At 40.6% G+C, this 20,738-nt stretch overlaps 2 protein-coding genes across 3 annotated transcripts in view; one reads left to right on the forward strand and one right to left on the reverse strand.

The window, feature by feature from the left end:
- Positions 1 to 4,223: 4,223 nt before the first annotated feature.
- Positions 4,224 to 10,815, reverse strand: LOC139373010 (FUN14 domain-containing protein 1-like). The gene is made up of 5 exons (XM_071112968.1): positions 10,797 to 10,815; positions 9,875 to 10,054; positions 7,602 to 7,678; positions 7,097 to 7,210; positions 4,224 to 6,584 (listed from the first exon to the last, which is right to left on the reverse strand). The coding sequence occupies exons 1-5, from the start codon at positions 10,813 to 10,815 to the stop codon at positions 6,507 to 6,509; spliced, it is 468 nt and encodes a 155-aa protein (XP_070969069.1). The 3' UTR covers positions 4,224 to 6,506.
- Positions 10,816 to 11,914: 1,099 nt separating this feature from the next.
- LOC139373011 (lysine-specific demethylase 6A-like) overlaps positions 11,915 to 20,738 on the forward strand; it is a 48,076-nt gene continuing 39,252 nt past the window's right edge. Inside the window, exons 1-2 of one of the 2 annotated variants that reach the window (XM_071112969.1) lie at positions 11,915 to 12,417; positions 12,556 to 12,619. In XM_071112969.1, coding sequence (XP_070969070.1) covers positions 12,242 to 12,417; positions 12,556 to 12,619 — 240 coding nt within the window. In that variant the 5' untranslated portion in view covers positions 11,915 to 12,241. The remainder of the gene's footprint in view (positions 12,418 to 12,555; positions 12,620 to 20,738) is intronic. The other variant, XM_071112970.1, reaches the window with a different exon arrangement.

Genomic DNA, 20,738 nt, shown 5'->3' on the forward strand with positions numbered 1-20,738 from the left:
ATGTTTTTTTTTATTTTTATGTTGTAAGCCCTTGTTGCCATGCATTAAAAAAGCAAGTACAACCAGATTCCTGCAAGTGATGGCCTCACATTGGCTGGACATTATTTTGCTCTGCCTCAACATAAATGGGCCTATGCATTCTACACTCTGGGCAGGAGATGAGATTTGAAGTGATGTCTGTTGTTCAGGTGTGCATCCAGAGATACTTTCTAATAATAGGTGATAAGAGACCTGACAGATATTAGACCTGTTAGGCATAGTCATGTCACAGCCACATCTTGGATCTGTCACATTCGCCTCTCTGCTAAACGTAGCCAGCAGCCTAGTGCTTACAGGGAGGGGCAGGTTCTGTCTGTGGAGTTGCATCAGATGCTGTCTGATAAGAATGAAACAAAATTGCTAACTTGTTGTTATAAAAGTGTATATAAAATGTATGTATATGTAGCAGAAAAGCTGTAAGAAGATATGTGTCCTCCGAAGAGGGGATGGGTTAATAAAACATTAAAATAAGGTGCCTAGTGGTTCTTGTACAATTGAATCCCAAAGAAACAACCATGTAGCCTAAGTCATAGGTTATTGCAATAGAACTACCATTCTACCACGTACCTTTTCAGTAAATAACCTGGTAATTCATTGGCTTAATGGCAGTGAATGCACTGCTTTGCTTTTGACTGATCCCTGGGCCACATTGTTGACACACTTGCGCCAATGCATTTGTATTATTCGGCCACAACGTCACAGGTGAGTGAGTCACTCTGGATTGGTTGACACTGCCCCCTTGAGGTGGTCATACAGAAAAAAAGAGATCTTATTAAATGACCGGAGGGGTTATGTCATAAACCCTAAAAGTTCCAGAATGGGTGAAAATGGCAGTCAGGGAGAAATCCAAATCAGTCTAATTGGATTTAATGTCTATCCTGATTTTATTTATGGAGGGAAATAAAAGTAAGGCACATGATATATCTGAAATTGTGTAATAGAATTATTGTCAACCTAAAATATAGTCATATAATTATACATTTTGGTCAGAGTTGGTCAAATTCATTATTTTACACAATATCTTACAACAGCACTGGCAAACCATGGTTGACCAACTCCCTGACCAAAATGGCTGACCTCACTGCCATCATAAGAAGGTTCATATCCATTCTAGTATTCTAATTCCTAATTATATGATAAAGAACTCCAAATCTAGATGCAATGCAGGAATAATATGATAACATCCAAGACCCACAAGTCATAGGCTCTGTAGTATACCCCAAATACATAAGAAATAAATGTACTTTGACACAGAATCTTCCTTCAGAAACAAAAATATATTTCAGTCTACCCAGGCTAGCATTATGATGACAATTCCACTCCAACTCAGGGAGAAATGGTCCCATTTGATCAATTTTCAATTTTCTCTCATGAATAATTTGTGTGATAGGCCTAAAATGGTCTCTATCTATCAGTTGTTTAATAACCCATGCTTCGTAGAAAAAGGCAGCTTCTCACTGTACTAATTACTATGAATTATTGTACTATGAATAATGAACATTGCTATTCTAACATGCATTGACGTTTCATCTCTGACTTTGTCCACTGACTAGTACCACAGAGAGGGTATTGCGTAACCATATTAATGACAGCTCTCAACAAACTGATTGTGACAGAGTTAACTATTGTACGGCTTGGACCCTTTGAAGCCAGCTGCCTGAAGGCATGTATTAGGTTGTATCTCAATACTATAATTTGTTTCCTGTCTCTCCTCTACTAATATGAAGTAACTGGTGAAAGCCAGTACCTAGTATATGCATGCACCATATCGAATTCGCCTTTCCTATTTTTTTTTCCAGATCAGTGCAGATAAAGGAGATATGAGGAGAGGTTTAAGTATGAAGATGCAGCCCTTATATTACGACCAATGGATTAATAACACAATTGCTTTGAACAGCCTGACTGAGGTGTACCGGTATCTGGTGCCACTAGGGCGAGCTGCTATTATAAAACATCCCTTGCAGTTTCCATGGCGCTCATACTCTGGCTTTACCCTACTATTGGTTGGATCTATTGGGGGCTATTGATGATCCGATTGGTTGGTGATGTGGTCATCGGATGGTGGAGAGTGGGCCTCATCTCATTCCCCCCACTCTAATATCCCCCTCTACCCCTATACCATTACACATGGGCACACTCACAGATAGAGGTAAAAACAAAGAAAAAGGCAGGACTGGAAAGAGAAAGCGAGAGAAACAGAGAGAGAACGAGAGAAAGGCAGCGAGAAAGAGGGTGGAAAAGAGGGAAGGCCACACCACACAAGAGAGCAAGCGGAAGAGAGAAAGAGAAAAAGAGCAGTTTCCATAGCAACAGTGGTAGTGTGGTGCTGGCAGCTACAGTAACACACAGTAGAGAGAGGCACTCTGGTGAGGTAACATCATGGCTGCCTCTGTTTTCAGCTTCATTCAGCTCAATAGACATTGAAGTCATTATTTACACAAATCAATATGCTTCTGACAGGACATTATGAAATTACAATACAGTGCCTTGCGAAAGTATTCGGCCCCCTTGAACTTTGCAACCTTTTGCCACATTTCAGGCTTCAAACACAAAGATATAAAACTGTATTTTTTTGTGAAGAATCAACAACAAGTGGGACACAATCATGAAGTGGAACGACATTTATTGGATATTTCAAACTTTTTTAACAAATCAAAAACTGAAAAATTGGGCGTGCAAAATTATTCAGCCCCTTTACTTTCAGTGCAGCAAACTCTCTCCAGAAGTTCAGTGAGGATCTCTGAATGATCCAATGTTGACCTAAATGACTAATGATGATAAATACAATCCACCTGTGTGTAATCAAGTCTCCGTATAAATGCACCTGCACTGTGATAGTCTCAGAGGTCCGTTAAAAGCGCAGAGAGCATCATGAAGAACAAGGAACACACCAGGCAGGTTCGAGATACTGTTGTGAAGAAGTTTAAAGCCGGATTTGGATACAAAAAGATTTCCCAAGCTTTAAACATCAGAAGGAGCACTGTGCAAGCGATAATATTGAAATGGAAGGAGTATCAGACCACTGCAAATCTACCAAGACCTGGCCGTCCCTCTAAACTTTCAGCTCATACAAGGAGAAGACTGATCAGAGATGCAGCCAAGAGGCCCATGATCACTCTGGATGAACTGCAGAGATCTACAGCTGAGGTGGGAGACTCTGTCCATAGGACAACAATCAGTCGTATATTGCACAAATCTGGCCTTTATGGAAGAGTGGCAAGAAGAAAGCCATTTCTTAAAGATATCCATAAAAAGTGTTGTTTAAAGTTTGCCACAAGCCACCTGGGACACACCAAACATGTGGAAGAAGGTGCTCTGGTCAGATGAAACCAAAATTGAACTTTTTGGCAACAATGCAAAATGTTATGTTTGGCGTAAAAGCAACACAGCTCATCACCCTGAACACACCATGCCCACTGTCAAACATGGTGGTGGCAGCATCATGGTTTGGGCCTGCTTTTCTTCAGCAGGGACAGGGAAGATGGTTAAAATTGATGGGAAGATGGATGGAGCCAAATACAGGACCATTCTGGAAGAAAACCTGATGGAGTCTGCAAAAGACCTGAGACTGGGACGGAGATTTGTCTTCCAACAAGACAATTATCCAAAACATAAAGCAAAATCTACAATGGAATGGTTCAAAAATAAACATATCCAGGTGTTAGAATGGCCAAGTCAAAGTCCAGACCTGAATCCAATCGAGAATCTGTGGAAAGAACTGAAAACTGCTGTTCACAAATGCTCTCCATCCAACCTCACTGAGCTCGAGCTGTTTTGCAAGGAGGAATGGGAAAAAAATTCAGTCTCTCGATGTGCAAAACTGATAGAGACATACCCCAAGTGACTTACAGCTGTAATCGCAGCAAAAGGTGGCGCTACAAAGTATTAACTTAAGGGGGCTGAATAATTTTGCACGCCCAATTTGTCAGTTTTTGATTTGTTAAAAAAGTTTGAAATATCCAATAAATGTCGTTCCACTTCATGATTGTGTCCCACTTGTTGTTGATTCTTCACAAAAAAATACAGTTTTATATCTTTATGTTTGAAGCCTGAAATGTGGCAAAAGGTCGCAAAGTTCAAGGGGGCCGAATACTTTCGCAAGGCACTGTAAATCAATACAATTTTATTTGAAAGGTTTTTTGTCAAGTCAATTGAGAGTACTTCATATATCCCAGAACTAAATCCCAAGCTACAGAAAGCCTATCAGGACCAAACCCCAATTCAATGTGCATTTAATATAAACCAAAAAATATTTAATTTATTCATTGATATTGTACTGTGACAGAGGTAAACACAAAAAAATGGACAATTGGTACTTATTTCAGATTGATTTGGTGAGTATCTTCCTTTGTCTTTTCTACATGCAGTACCTTTCAAAAGCAGATTTCACAGTGTAGATGAATACAGAGACATAGTGGTGAAATATCTTAGTATTGTGACAATGCTCATTCATTGTTGCTGTGACATGCATGGTGGTTATTACAAACCCATCCTCCATGATGACACAAGGAAGCATCCATTTCTATTCACATCTGGACATTTGCATTACCGGAACTCATAGACTACACTGACACAGGCAGCCCAATTCTGATCTTTTGCCGAAATTACTGGCAAAAATCTGACCTGATTGGCCAAAATACCAATAATTTGGTAAAAGATCGGAGTTGGGTTTCCTGTGTAAAGGCAGCCATAGAGCTACTGAAATCTGAAAAGTCATGCTGGCTTTAATAATCAAAATAAATATATTGTTGAGAAGTTAAATGTGTCAAGATAGACTGTTAATCCACTCAGTGTACACACCAAGCAAGCCCTGATTGTATGCATGTCTGCCATGCAGTCCAGTGACCACACACACAACTGTTAACATTGCTAACCAACAAAAATCAGGCAACTTTATTTGACAAAACAGTAGCATAAGACAAATCCATAGTTATGGTTGGTTGGTTATCAAGATTTCAAAATAGCATTCAGAAGGTCAGAACATATGGAGGTTAACGGCAGTAAGAAGTTAATGTGCACTTGGTGAAGTACAGAAACTAATGGAAAATCATACTCCTGACAAGTAATATTTAAATAGTTAAAGACACAATATGGAACAACTCATAAGCAACTGAACACTGACTTTATACTGTGCATTTCCTTCTATCTATAAAACTGATAGTATATTCTACACATGACTAAATCACGTTTTCCTATTACTACACTGATAGCAGGTTCACATTTTTTGGAATGAGTATTGACCTGGAGGCAGAACTAAGCAAATCTGCTAGATAGGCCAGCTGCAAAGTCAGAATTGGCTATATTGTAAAAATTCATGAAAACTACATTGAACTTTTTGGTCTAAATTTAAGGTTAGGCGTTAGGGTTAACAGTGTGGTTACAGTTAGATTTAAAATCAGATTTTGTGGCTGTGCCAGCTAGTGACCATTCTGCAGAGCTGCCCCCAGAACAAGATTCTTTATGAAAAACGCTAACCTGCACACTGATAAAATGTACAGTACATTAGCCAGCAAAGGTGCAGTGATCAGGTGTTGGTATATTAACCCCGTAACAACAGGTCTGCAAACACATTTTGTTGAATAGCACAGGGTGGTAAAACTTTGGTCTGAGTATAGGGAGAGCTGGCCAGTGTCCCAAATGGCACCCTAATTTCCTACATAGGGCTCTGGTCAAATGTAGTGCACTATGGGCATTTGGGACACATTCCTGATCCTAGACCTGTTCTTCCAGGTAAAAGAGTGCACCAGATAGACAGGGGCTGAGTAATCCTATGTCCAGTGTGTGGTACAGTATATTAGTAGTATATCATAAGTGTATCAAGAGGTGTCGCGTTGTGCACTTAAAGGGACATTTCTAACATTTTCAACATTGTATTCATCATCTCCAGAACTACCCTAACATCAACGTATGTGAAAATGTCACGTTTCTATGTTTTGAAGTCAAAATTAGTTTTTGTAATGGCATCATCCGGTGTGCATCGTGATTTCAACCAATTATGAGTAGGCATTGCTCAGTAATTGATTCAAATCACATGATGCACACCATATGACGGTGAACAAATATATATATATAATATAGCTGATTCAAAACATAGAAACATGACATTTTAACATACATTGATGTTGGGGGTAGTGCTGATTATGAAGTATAAAAATTCCATATTCAACAGGCCCAAACAACTGATCCTGGATCAGAAACCACCAGATAAATAGAATAAAAAGAGGGTGGACAAGCTAGACTCTGATCAGTTGGGCAGTAACGGAAGAGAGCAGCCAGGGGGACATAAAGTGGCAGCTTCACATGTTCAGCCTCCTCCCAAACCCGTTTCATGACTAGTTCCGTGCTGGGAGAAAGACACCGATTCACAGTTAATGACAACATCTCGTGTGGTGACTCAGTTCACAGTAATGACAGCTTCCTTCTTCCTATGTAACGACTTCCTCAGTCGTGAATTGGCCCCGACGCCATTAGGAGGCCAAGCCCAGGAGGAATCCACCCACAAACCCGCTGGACAGGACAATGTTCTTCTTGACAAACTCTGTGGCCTGCAGAGAGGGGAAGGAGGAGAGAAAACAAGCAGACTGTGGGAGGTCACCTCCAATAACTGAAGGGTTATAAGTGATAATAGATGGAAAAATAAGAATCTTATACTTTAGTTTCTGCTTGTGATAAATCCAGGAATGAGCTTTTACAGTGTGGGTTCGCTAGAGGGCGCTGTTGCTGCATTATTAGTCCATCAAATGGCTGCGGATGACTCAGGTATTTATGAACTTAGCTATTTCCCCCCAAATATGATAATTAAGTATACCTTTTTTTTCCTCATAAGTACATGCAATGCAAGGCACTGAGATTCAAGCGGACTGGCAATCCAATTGAATCAAAAAGCAGCTCCCACACCCAGGTACCAGTGTTGGTCTCACAGAATAAATGAACAGTTAGATAAAGGACCAATGAGCACGCACACATCTGAGACATGTTCACCTTTTAGAATCACACAATACTATAGGCACAATAGCCTACCATAAAGTTATGATTAGTCAGGCAGTGTTATTAATACCTTTACCTCCTCGAAGAAGGAGTTAATTTCAGGGGCTGCTTGCTTGGTTCTCTTCTTCAGGTGTTTCTCCACTTTCTTCCAGTCCACCTGCACGTAGCCACTGTGATTCGCTATCTGCAGGAGAAGGTGCAGAAAGGAAAACGAGTGAGGATTGTTGGGTTGCATGTGAAGTGGCACTCTTTTCACGTTGTTACATGTGATCTCATTGGTGCTCCCGAGTGGTGCCTTAGTTGATGTGAACTAAGGCACTGCATCTCAGTGCTATAGGCATCACTATAGATCCTGGTTAGATTCCAGGCTGTATCACAACTGGCAGTGATTGTGCGCTGCCCTATGGGACTCCCAATTGGCCCAGCGTCTTGCGGATTAGGGTTGGCCGTCATTGTAAATAAGAATTTGTTCTTAACGGACTTGCCAAGTTAAATAAGATTAAAAAAATGGAATAGAGATGTGTATTATGTAAGTACCCAGCGTTGACTCAATACAAATTTGATGCATCTCTTACCTGTAATAACAGGAACCCTCCACCTATGGCAGTTGCAGCTATCTTCCCTACTCTCTGGAACAAGTATCCTGCACACCTGAATGTGAGAGAGAGGAGTGACTGATAGCAGTGTTGTAGTACTCGAGTCCAGGACTCAGACTTGACTCAAGTCACCATTTTCATGGCTCAACTCGGACTGGACCAGAAGTGACTTTCTTGTCAGAAAATCTCTGTGATGCATAATTTAAAATAGGGGGCCTACTAGCTACAACAGCAAATGTTAGAGATATCCTTAAAATGTGCCAACAGTTGAAGAGAATTTTGATTTTTAAATGGTTGGACCACAGCTTTTAGCACTACCAAGGGACTTGTGACTCGACTCGAGAATAAAGGACTCGGACTGGAACACTAGGGACTAGAGGTCGACCGATTATGATTTTTCAACGTCCATACCGAATATTGGAGGACCAAAAAAAGCCGATACCGATTAATCGGACGATTTAAAAAATAAATTAAAAAAGTATTTATTTGTAATAATGACAATTACAACAATACTGAATTAACACTTATTTTAACCTAATATAATACATCAATCAAATTAATTTAGCCTCAAATAAATAATGCAACATGTTCAATTTTATTTAAATAATGCAAAAACAAAGTGTTGGAGAAGAAAGTAAAAGTGCGATATGTGCCATGTAAAAAAGCTAACATTTAAGTTCCTTGCTCAGAACATGAGAACATATGAAAGCTGGTGATTCCTTTTAACATGAGTCTTCAATATTCCCAGGTAAGATGTTTTAGCTTGAGGTTATTATAGGAATTATAGGACTATTTCCCTCTATACCATTTGTATTTCATATACCTTTGACTATTGGATGTTCTTATAGGCACTTTAGTATTGCCAGTGTAACAGTATAGTTTCCGTCCCTACCTGTGCGTCCCTACCTGGGCTCGAACCAGGAACACGTCGACAACAGCCACCCTCGAAGCATCGTTACCCATCGCTCCACAAAATCCACGGCCCTTGCAGAGCAAGGGGAACAACTACTCCAAGTCTCAGAGCAAGTGACGTTTGAAACGCTATTAGCGTGCACCCCACTAACTAGCTAGCCATTTCACTTCGGTTACACCAGCCTAATCTCGGGAGTTGAATGGCTTGAAGTCATAAACAGCGCAATGCTTGAAGCATTGGGAAGAGCTGCAAGCAAACGCACGAAAGTGCTGTTTGAATTAATGCTTATGAGCCTGCTGCTGCCTACCACCGCTCAGTCAGACAGCTCTATCAAATATCAAATCATAGACTTAATGATAACATAACAACACACAGAAATACGAGCCTTAGGACATTAATATGGTCAAATCCGAAAACTATCATTTAGAAAATAAAATGTTTATTCTTTCAGTGAAATACGGAACCGTTCTGTATTTTATCTAACGGGTGGCATCCATACATCTAAATATTCCTGTTACATTGCACAACCTTCAATGTTATGTCATAATTACGTAAAATTCTGGCATATTAGTTCGCAACGAGCCAGGCGGCCCAAACGGTTGCATATACCCAGACTCTGATTGCAATGAATGCAAGAGAAGTGACACAATTTCCCTCGTTTAATATTGCCTGCTAACATGAATTTATTTTAACTAAATATGCAGGTTTAAAAATATATACTTGTGTATTGTTTTTAAGAAAGGCATTGATGTTTATGGTTAGGTACATTCATGCAACGATTATACTTTTTTTGCAAATGAGCTTTTGTTAAATCTTCCCCCGTTTGGCGAAGTTGGCTGTCTTTGTTAGGAAGAAACAGTCTTCACAGTTCGCAACGAGCCAGGCAGCCCAAACTGCTGCATATACCCTGACCCTGAAGAAAGGCGTTGATGTTTATGGTTAGGTACACATTGATGCAACGACAGTGCTTTTTTCGCGAATGCACTTGTTAATCACCCGTTTGGCGAAGTAGGCTATGATTCAATTATAAATTAACAGGCACCGCATCGATTATATGCAACGCAGGACAAGCTAGATAAACTAGTAATATCATCAACCATGTGTAGTTAACTAGTGATTATGTTAAGATTGTTTTTTATAAGATAAGTTTAATGCTAGCTAGCACCTTACCTTGGCTCGTTGCTGCACTTGCATAACAGGTAGTCAGCCTGCCACGCAGTCTCCTCGTGGAGTGCAACGCAATCGGCCATGATCGGTGTCCAAAAATGCAGATTACCGATTGTTATGAAAACTTGAAATTGGCCCTAATTAAAATCAACCCCAATTTGGGTTGCATCCCAGCCAGTGACCCCTCCCATCACAATCTGCGTGGTCACAGAGCATTTCTCTGCGAGGGGACCAGAGTTATTCCCAAACATCATGCTCCACCATTGGTGCCTCCGGGCGTACTCTGTCAGGTCCACCACCTCATAGGTGTCATCCTCGCTCTCCAGCTCATCCTTTTCTGATAAGATGTCATCTGGGATGAAGGAAAGACATACAAAGAATTTAAACTGTTTTGCTTTCACTTTCTATCATCTAGGCAACCTAGGGCAGGTTTTTCTATCATCTAGGCAACCTAGGGCAGGTTTTTCTATCATCTAGGCAACCTAGGGCAGGTTTTTCTATCATCTAGGCAACCTAGGGCAGGTTTTTCTATCATCTAGGCAACCTAGGGCAGGTTTTTCTATCATCTAGGCAACCTAGGGCAGGCAGGTTTCAGGTCCAAATTCAGTCCAATTACCTCACAGTCAAGAAACAGTTCCAATGCATGCATCTAAATCTTTGCTGTAACTTCATAGTAGTATTGATAGGATTCACAAAACACATGAATTCATTGAATATTGATTTAAAACATGACTGGAATACTTGTTTAGTTGGTAATCACGTTCACGTCATAACTATAATGTATATATCTGCGATAACGTTACAGTAGTCGGGATAGGAGCCATGGGTGACAAAAACAAATAGGTTCACAATGCCAATGGCTGGTATTTGGGTCGATGGGCGATTGCATGCCATTGTTTAGAAATTAGGCTAAATTGCTAGCAACAAAGCTAGCCATCTAGTCAGTAAAGTCCCCCTGTCAAAAGCCGCAGCTGAAGGAATAGGAATATTTGGGTGTTTAGATTTATTGATATTGGACCTATCTATATATAGTATAGCTGATTCGTTGTTATAATTCGAGATTATTTTATCCATAAACATGGACTAGCACTAACCTTCTTTGCGATCCGCCATTTTGGAGAAAATTACATCAGGATGTTGACTGCTGTATGCAAGCCCCGCCCCTGAGCTTTATAAACCTCTGCTGGCCCCGCCTACAGAATGATGCTTTGCCACATCAGTATTTTAACACTTTGCTCTTTCTTTGAAATGTTGCAGAATGTTGACAATTTCATTTGGAAGCATAATAATGTTCCATACGAAATAAGAATCAATTTCACTCACATTTGATTCAATTTCTACACAAAATAGCTATCACTTTATCCCTTGCACATTTAAATTGATTCAAATCTACATCAAATACTGTAACTTATATATAATCAATTGTTATCAAAATAAATAGTAATATTTTCATAAAGTAATATGTTCAAATGGTTTTATGATACATCAAAAAATCTATTTGGATAATTAGATGTGAGGATTTTGCATTGGATGGATATGTCTTGTCTAACAAATGAGTCTGGGTATTTTGAAAATGTCCACAGCTGGGGAGAAAAAACACCAACAAGAATGATTGCTATTCATTTATTTTTCAAGACATGTACAAAAGTGAGAATGTAATTCATAACACAGTAGATATACTGCACATAAATACAGTAGAACTAGCTAGTACATAAACAAAAAAATGCAAACAGATCAAATTGGTATCAACCACAAAAATGTATAGGAATGTGGGGCCTTGGGCAAGGATGATGATTAAAATTATGTGAATGAACATTGCAGGGTGAGAAAAATAAAGTAGTTACACAGTCCTAATCAGAATTCTTACCTCCACACATCATTGCAACGTTTTATTTAGACATGCTTACCCATCAACAGCAAATAATACTGGTATCAAGTATTTGCACAAATTTCTCAGTTGTCACTCTTAAATGTATTTAGTAATATGACAGTTTGCATGTAGCTATTTAACATTGTTATTTATGCACTTTGCAAAACAAATCAATCAATTTGAATACCTATACAATATATACATTATTGATTTTGAGAAAATAATGAACATGTATAATTGATTTCTGTGGTTTGTAAAAAGATAAATGAAGATGGGTAAAAAAAACTTCATGTCATATGCTGATATTCAGACATATCTATTGGCTGAAGAGGTAGGAGAGGCGTGACTACGGCGGCGCGTGGGTTCGCTTGCTTGTGTGACACAATTATAACAACTTTAAGCTGGTGGCTGTGGGGAATTTTATGGTCAAATAATACTATTTTCAAACTGCAAGAATTGAACTTCATGCATTACATCTGATTAGTTGCATAAACGGTGCCTAAAAATGTGACGCGAATACTTTTTGGAGGGGTACTTGTTTTCCTGAAAGGATTTACCATTTTGAATTGCGTTTTGATCGTGGAGAAAAGTTTATTCTATCTTAATACATTTTTAGTTTTTCTTCTTTGATTTGGTGGAGTATTTCGTTCGCCCTCTCGTCGCGATTCCATGCAATCGTGCGGAGTCTCGCTCGCTGTTGCTGCCTGCGCTGCTGCTCGGAGTCTCGGCTCGGCTTCTGGTGGTGATGAGGAAAAGAAAATGGCGGCGGGAAAAGCCAGTGAAACCGAGGAGGACTTTCCGACGCTGACAGCCCAAGAGAGGGACAGCTTGGTCGGAATTGACAGGTCGGAGTCAAAGCCCTGCACACACCTCTGGTGTATTCTTAATATTCTGTATACGCGTTTGCCGTTTTTATACGTTAAATCCATTTGCACGGCAGTGCAAGTGATACTGAACCGCCTGTGTTGTCTTCTTGCTTGCAGCTCACTGTTTGGATTTCAGAGGCTTCATGAAGATGGCGCCAGAACGAAGGCCTTACTGTTGAAGGTAGCTCGCTAAGTTGCAAACACACAGGACCAGCCGGTCCTTGAACCACAACACTTGCACCTTCTACATTCTTGCCCACATAGTAATACGTGTAACTATGTTAAACTAACTAACATAGCCAGTCCACTCTCAGGTGAGAGCACGGACTCTGGTTAACCATACACCATCACACGATGTGCGCAGAGCGACCCTGCGGCTACGCAGCGTTCCTACCCGACTTCTTTCCCTCGCTAGCTAATCCAATAGTGAAAATGAACGGCTTTTCCATTGCATAAACACATTTTAGTAACCCAACTGGCTATTTTCGTTATTAGGGTGGCCTTGCATTTATCTAACTCGTCAACTTAGCTATTTGTTAGTCACAAAGGCTTGTCATATCAAATGTTTCTTCCAAGCTGGTTTGTATTGGGTGCAGTAGAAATGGCTAACAAGCCTGGTAGCTGAATAAGCTAGCTGGCTGTGTAATATAACATCTCAAGTACCTACTTGCGGGCTAGTAATTTATATTGATAATACGAACCACCACATGCTAACCTTTTAATTTAGCCTTCTAGCAAATGTCTAGCTAGTCCCCCGCTAGTTTGATAACGTTAACTAGCTTGTGGAACGTGCGTTGTTGGGACTCTGGAGTTGGCCAGCTCGTTCTGAATGTTAGCTAGTTAGAGATTCAATGGTCAGGGACATATAGAATTAGGCTTTTTACAGATAACATCATTACTGTGATGTAAGCGTTAGGTAACGTTTTGTAGCCAGCTAGCCACATCTACCGAGTATGATAAAGTGACCGAACTTGGTCAGAGAACTAGCTAACGTTTAGGAAGGCTACGTTGTTTTAATGGCGATTTAACGTTCTATTATGGAGTAGACGTCCCATGGTGCCAGGAAAGTATGTTTGCTTGCTGCACTGTGTATCTGGCTCGTGCAAAATGTATGCATGAATTTGAGCCGTTCTCGTGCTCCGGAGTTGGTGTTGATTGTGAAGAGCTCGAGACGGGCTTTCGCTATGTTCCAACGGCTGCTAACTAACGTTAGCTCAACGCATTAGCTGTTTGGATAGCTAGCTAGTCATGGCTGCTTGGGCCGGTCCAAGATGGCGGGACAGGGAGTAGTGACACCGAAATCTAGCTATCTGGTGAGCTCAATTAAAACATATATCGAACGAAATTACATGCAATTCGTTGGCAGGTTTTGATTGACCCTTTTAGCCGTGTGGCTTATGTTGGTTTGTTGACAGTTTTCATTGACCCTCTGTGGATGGGTCCCTTCGTAGCTAGGTTTTGCATCCCAGCATCAACCTGTAGCTAGCACATTGGACAGTGAACAAAGGACAAAGTTGCACACACATTTATACATTTTTGCTCTTTATATTGAACTTTTTATTTTCACAGTTGGTGTTTACAATTGGAGGAAGCTTCTATCCCCATACTATGTTGCCACCAAAAAGAAGTGATTGGCTTCCCAGGGTGTTTAGAAAGTAGGCTTGCTGGCAACGTAAACAAAAATGCATATTCTATTGCAAATTCAAATCACTGGAGAGATGATGGCAAACTGGCCACACCACTATGCCAGCCAGTTCAAACCCTCACCAATTCAGCCATTCTCTTCTCCCTGCATTATTTCCCCTGGTATTTTTTTCACCAGCGGTGGCAAAGTTGGCTTTGTAGTGGGAGTGTGGCTAATGGAGCTGTCACTGACTGAAATTTTAGTGTCCCGCTTGGCCGCAGAGACAATGTTGATATTTTAAAGTTAATTTCCTGCAATTCTACATGTTTTACCATGTGGCTGAGAGAAATGCAGTTTTAAAGCTAATTTCCTTCAATTCTACACATTTTGCCATGGCTTATCCTGTGTTCTTACGCTATTTGAGTGACTCAAACGTAACAAAATCAATGGGGACCTCATGCCATGACATTTTTAGAATTTGATTCTCCTGACTGTGTAGTTTGTATTTTGGTGAACGTTAGTTATCGAAGGTGATCTTATTTAAAAAATAATACATATATATTTTTACGTACTTTATATCTGGGTTTAGTCGTCTTAATTTTACACTGAGAACGTTTAACATCCAATAAGTAAATACAATTATTTTAATAAAAAGGAATACAGGGGAAAGACTGCACTGTCTCGGCATTTAGCTGGGACTTTATACCCATGCATTCTGTCCACATTTATTATCTCCAAAGTGATGCAGGGGTCCAATGAAGGAATGACCCCGTTCTCTCTTCTTTATCGAGATACAGTTCATTTTAAAATGTCATGTTGTTTTTTTGTTTTTTTAGGTCTCACTTTAAAGGTTGCTTAGATTTCATATTGTATAGGTTAAAGGTACTCCTTATATCCCTACTCTGAGAAGTGGGTGGGCAGATGCTAGCGGGATGTCACATACTGAAACCAGCCCCTTGCACTTTGGGGAATGCAGCCCTTGGCCAAACTGCCCCATGTAACATTACTAGCTACCCTACACCCTGGTATTCACCCCAGCCATCACATGATACACTCCTAGGGATGTGGTCAATTTAAATCTTGACATTAATGGAACATATTTTTCATGCGCTAAATGAATGACCCGTATGCATTTCTGCTGCATTGCACCTGGTTTTGCAATTGTCTTGCTCTCTAAAATGTGTATTTTGATGTAGCCCACCTCCATCAGCTGTTTTATATTGCGCATTGACCACCAGGGATAAGTTTGGACATTATGATGATAAAACCAGTAGCCTTATGTGAAGCTACTGACTCAGCATTTGTTAGACAGTGTCACTTTATTTTTTTTTAACCGTGACCTTTTTCCTCAATTAGTTTGAGTTCCATTTTTATATCACTTGTCTCCTGATTTGTTTGTTTATTTTTTATTTTTTGCTGTGAGGTGTTCTACCACTAATTATTTTCTTCTATAGCTTTATTAGTTTTGAGTGTCTGCCCTGTCTGGAACGGTGCACAGTCGCTCTGTTGCACAGCTATCTGCGCCCAGATAACGCAGAGTTCAACTCCACTGACAGAACTGGGTCACTGTATTGCCGCCACTGGATTAAGTGGCAACTACATAGAAATAGAATGAGTAGAACTACAACGGGTCTTACAGTGAAATGCTTACTTATATGCCCTTCACCAACAATGCAGTTTTAAGAAAAATGAGTGATAAGTTAAGAATAATTTAAGAGCAGCAGTAAAATAACAGTAGCGAGGCTATATACAGGAGCTACCGGTACAGAGTCAATGTGCTGGGGCACAGGTTAGTCAAGGTAATATGTTCATGTAGGTAGGGGTAAAGTGACTATGCATAGATAATAAATAGAGAGTAGCAGCTGTGTAAAAGAGGGGTGGACAATGCATATAGTCTGGGTAGCCATTTATTTGATTAGCTATTCAGGAGTCTTATGGCTTGGTGGTAGAAGCTGTTATTAAGAAGCCTTTTGGACCTAGACTTGGCGCTCCGGTACCTCTTGTCGGGCGGTAGCAGAGAGAACAGTCTACGACTAGGGTGGCTGGAGTCTTTGACAATTTTTAGGGCCTTCCCCTGACACTGCCTGGTATAGAGGTCCTGGATGGCAGAAAGCTTGGCCCCAGTGATGTACTTGGCCGTACGCACTACCCCCTCTAGTGTTTTACGGTCGGAGGCCGAGCAGTTGCCACACTTGCGGTCGGAGGCGGAGCAGTTGCCATACCAGGCAGCGATGCAACCAGTGCCCTCTATGGTGCAGCTAATTAGTCCCTAATCTATGGAGTTCACATGACAGGGCAGGGGTGCAGCCATGGGTGGGCTTGGGGGGGGGGGGGGGCATAAGCCCCCCCCCCCCCCACTGGTGAGCCAGGCCCAGCCAATCAGAATGGGTTTTTCCCCCACAAAAGGATTTTATTACAGACAGAAATACTCCTCAATTTCATCAGTTGTCTGTGTGGCTGGTCCCAGAGGATCCCTCAGGTGAAGAAGCCGGATGTGGAGGTCCTGGGATGGCATGCTTACACGTGGTCTGCGATTGTGAGGCCGGTTGGATGTACTGACAAATTCTCAAAAATTATGTTGGAAGCAGTTTATGGTAGAGAAATTAACATTCAACTATCTGGCAATAGCTCTGGTGGATTTTCCTGCAGTCAGCAAACATCTGTGGCATTGTTGTGACAAAACTGCACATTTTAGTAGGTTTTCATTGTCGCCAGCACAAGGTGCACCTGTGTAATAATCATGCTGTTTATTTAATCAGCTTCTTGATATGCCACGTCAGGTGGATGGATTTTCTTGGCAAAGGAGATTCTCAGTAACAGGGATGTAAACAAATTTTATGTGCAACATTTGAGAGAAATAATATTTTTGTGCGAATGGAACATTTCTGTGTATTTTTATTTCACCTCATGAAACATGGGACCACATGTTTGGGATGTGCACAAGTGTACCATTGAATGAGTGTTGCATATTAACTTCAATGCATGAGGATGACATTAAAATGAAGAAGCATAATAGTGGGTACTAATGAGTTTTTTTTTACTGTCCCCCAAACAAGTACACAATCGATGTTTCATGCCACCCACATCCTGACCCTTTTTTGGGAATAAACTGATTTAGATCAATGAATGAACATCTCCATCCACACACACTTACAAATGGGTATACAATCAATTTATTGTATTTTTTATTTGTTTCAGCTGTGACTTTGAGCGCTACATGTTATGGAATCAATTGCGGTTTGTTTATTGGTATAAAATCACATTTACAGCTTGTTTGCTTTGTCCCATATCATTGTATTTGTGTTTTACTTTCATGAGACGTGTTGCTTGTTAGGAAATAACAGATGCATTGTGGGAGCTCATTACCAAGCACCAATGTTCGTTCCTGCAGCATTGTGTACCAGTGCCACATTAGGCATCATCGCTTTACTGGAGTAAACAGCACACTTTCATCTAGTTTGTTGTCGTATGAACTTGAATGCTTGTTAAGCCTACTGTGTGGTGTGTGCGCGCTCGCATTCTCATAAAGCCTGAGCCGCAGTTAAATTTAATTAGATTGATTTTGTCATCTGTGATTGTTAAATTCTGGGCTTGGCCTCCCTCAGCTGTGCTGTCTGTCATTTCTCCTGGCCCCTCCCCCTTTCCACCATAAACAAACCTCCAGTCAGTCTGAATGGCGACATAAGAAGGCATAGACAAACACCCCCAAGCACCCAATCACGCTGAGACTATTCAGCTGTTCAAAGAGAAAGTACCAGGGCCCGAAACTTACTTTTTGGTCCATCAGCCACTGGCAGGTAGATTTAAAAAAAAAAATATATATATATATATATATATATATATATATATATATATATATATATATATATATATATATATATATATATTTTTTAAATAAATAAAAATTATATTTTTATAAAATATATTTTTCTAAATTATTAAGTTAATGACAATTACAACAATACTGAATGAACACTTTTAACTTAATATGATACATCAATAAAATCAATTTAGCCTCAAATAATGAAACATGTTCAATTTGGTTTAAATAATGCAAAAACAAAGTGTTAAAGAAAGTAAAAGTGCAATATGAGCCATGTAAAAAAGCTAACGTTTAAGTTCCTTGCTCAGAACATGAGAACGTATGAAAGCTGGTGGTTCCTTTTAACATGAGTCTTCAATATTCCCAGGTAAGAAGTTTTAGGTTGTAGTTATTATAGGACAATTTCTCTCTATACGATTTGTATTTCATATACCTTTGACTATTGGATATTCTTATAGGCACTTTAGCATTGCCAGTGTAACAGTATAGCTTCCGTCCCTCTCCTCGACCCAACCTGGGCTTGAACCAGGAACACATCGACAACAGCCACCCTCGAAGCATCGTTACCCAAACGCCGCAGCCCTTGCAGAGCAAGGGGAACAACCACTCCCAAGTCTCAGAGCGAGTGACGTTTGAAACGCTATTAGCGCGCACCCCGCTAACTAGCTAGCCATTTCACATCGGTTACAGCAGCCTAATCTTGGGAGTTGATAGACTTGAATTCCTAAACAGCGCAATACTTGAAGCACAGCGACGAGATGCTGGCAAAACGCACGAAAGTGCTGTTTGAATGAATGCTTACGAGCCTGCTGGTGCCTACCACCGCTCAGTCAGATTGCTCTATCAAATCATAGACTTATAACATAATAACACACAAATAGGTAGGTCATTAATCTGGTCGAATCCGGAAACTATCATCTCGAAAACAAGACGTTTATTCTTTCAGTGAAATACGGAACCATTCGGGTGGCATCCATAAGTCAAAATTTTCCTGTTACATTGCACAACCTTCAATGTTATGTCAATATTGCGTAAAATTCTGGCAAATTAGGCGGCCCAAATTGTTGCATATACACTGACTCTGCGTGCAATGAACGTAGAGACGTGACAATTTCACCTGGTTAATATTGCCTGCTAACCTGGATTTCTTTTAGCAAAATATGCAGGTTTAAAAATATATACTTCTGTGTATTGATTTTAATAAAGGCATTGATGTTTATGGTTAGGTACAGTCTTGCAACGATTGTGCTTTTTTCACAAATGCGCTGTTGTTAAATCATCCCCCGTTTGGTGAAATTTGCTGTCTTTGTTAGGAAGAAATATCTTCAGAGTTCGCAACAAGCCAGGTTAACAGGCAATATTAACTAAATATGCAGGTAAAAAAAAATATATACTTGTGTATTGATTATGTGTTCCAAACTGCCTCTGGAAGCAACGTTAACACAATAAATGTCTGTTGGGAGCTTGAGGAAATGGGTTTCCGTGGCTGAGCAGCCGTACACAAGCCTAAGCTCACAGTGCACAATGCCAAGCATCGGCTGGAGTGGTGTGAAACTCGCCACCATTGGACACTGCAGCAGTGGAGACGTGTTCTCTGGAGTGATGAATCACGCTTCACCATCTGGCAGTCCGGTTGACGAATCTGGGTTTGGCGGATGCCAGGAGAACGCTTATTGCCCGACTGCATAGTGCCAACTGTAAAGTTTGGCGGAGAAGAATAAAGGTCTGAGGCTATTTTTCATTGTACAGGCTACATATGCACACACTGAACAAAAATATAAACGCAACATGTAAGGTGAACTCAAATACACACAAAAAGCTTATTTCTTTCATTTTGTGGACAAATTTATTTCCATCACTGTTAGTGAGCATTTCTCCTTTGTCAATATAATCTATCCACCTGACAGGTGTGGCATATCAAGAAGCTGATTTAAACTGCATGATCAGGTGCAACCTGTGCTGGGGACCATAAAAGGCCATTCTAAAATATGCAGTTTTGTCAACACAATGCCACAGATATCTGCAATTGGAATGCTGACTGCAGGAATGTCCACCAGAGCTGTTGCCAGATAATTTTAATGTTCATCTCTCTAACATAAGCTGCCTCCAACGTTGTTTTAGAGAACTTGGCAGTATGTCCAACCGGCCTCACAACTGCAGACCACGTGTAACCACGCCAGCCCTGTACCTCCTCATCCGGCTCTTCTTGACCTGTGGGATCATCTGAGACCAGCCACCCAGACAGCTAATGAAACTGTGGGTTTGCACAAACTGTCAGAAACCGTCTCAGGGATGCTCATCTGTGTGCTCATCATCCTCACCAGGGTCTTGATCTGACTGCAGTTTGGAGTCGTAACAGACTTCAGCGGACAAATGCTCACCTATGATGGCTACTGGCACACTGGAGAAGTGTGATATTCTCGGATTAATCCAGGTTTCAACTGTACCGGGCAGATGGCGTGTATGGCGTCGTGTGGGCGAGCGGTTTGTTGATGTCAATGTTGTGAACTGAGTGCCCAATGGTGGTGATGGTATTGGCAGGCATAAGCTACTGACAACAAGCACAATTGTGTTTTATCGATGGGCTTTTTGAATGCACAGATACCATAATGAGATCCTGAGGCCTTTGTCGTGCCATTCATCCATCACCATCAGCTTGTTTCAGCATGATGATGCATGTCCCCATGTTGCAAGGATCTGTCCTCAATTCCTGGAATCTGAAAATGTCCCAGTGCTTCCATGACATTGTCTGGTGAGTATGCAGGTCATCTATTGATTGTGTTGGAGATGCTCTGGATCGACCTGTACGACATTGTGTTCAAGTTCCTACCAATATTCTGCAACTTTGCACAG

This window comes from Oncorhynchus clarkii, chromosome 18 (genome assembly GCF_045791955.1).
Source record: "Oncorhynchus clarkii lewisi isolate Uvic-CL-2024 chromosome 18, UVic_Ocla_1.0, whole genome shotgun sequence".
NCBI lineage: Eukaryota > Metazoa > Chordata > Actinopteri > Salmoniformes > Salmonidae > Oncorhynchus > Oncorhynchus clarkii.

What these genes read in the sequence shown, in the direction of transcription:
- LOC139373010 (XM_071112968.1), bottom strand. An exon ending in GAGGGTTCCTGTTATTACAG is followed by an intron (nt 7,211 to 7,601) that starts GTAAGAGATGCA and finishes CTTCTCCTGCAG; the next exon opens with ATAGCGAATCACAGTGGCTA. An exon ending in CCTTCTTCGAGGAGGTAAAG is followed by an intron (nt 6,585 to 7,096) that starts GTATTAATAACA and finishes CCCTCTCTGCAG; the next exon opens with GCCACAGAGTTTGTCAAGAA.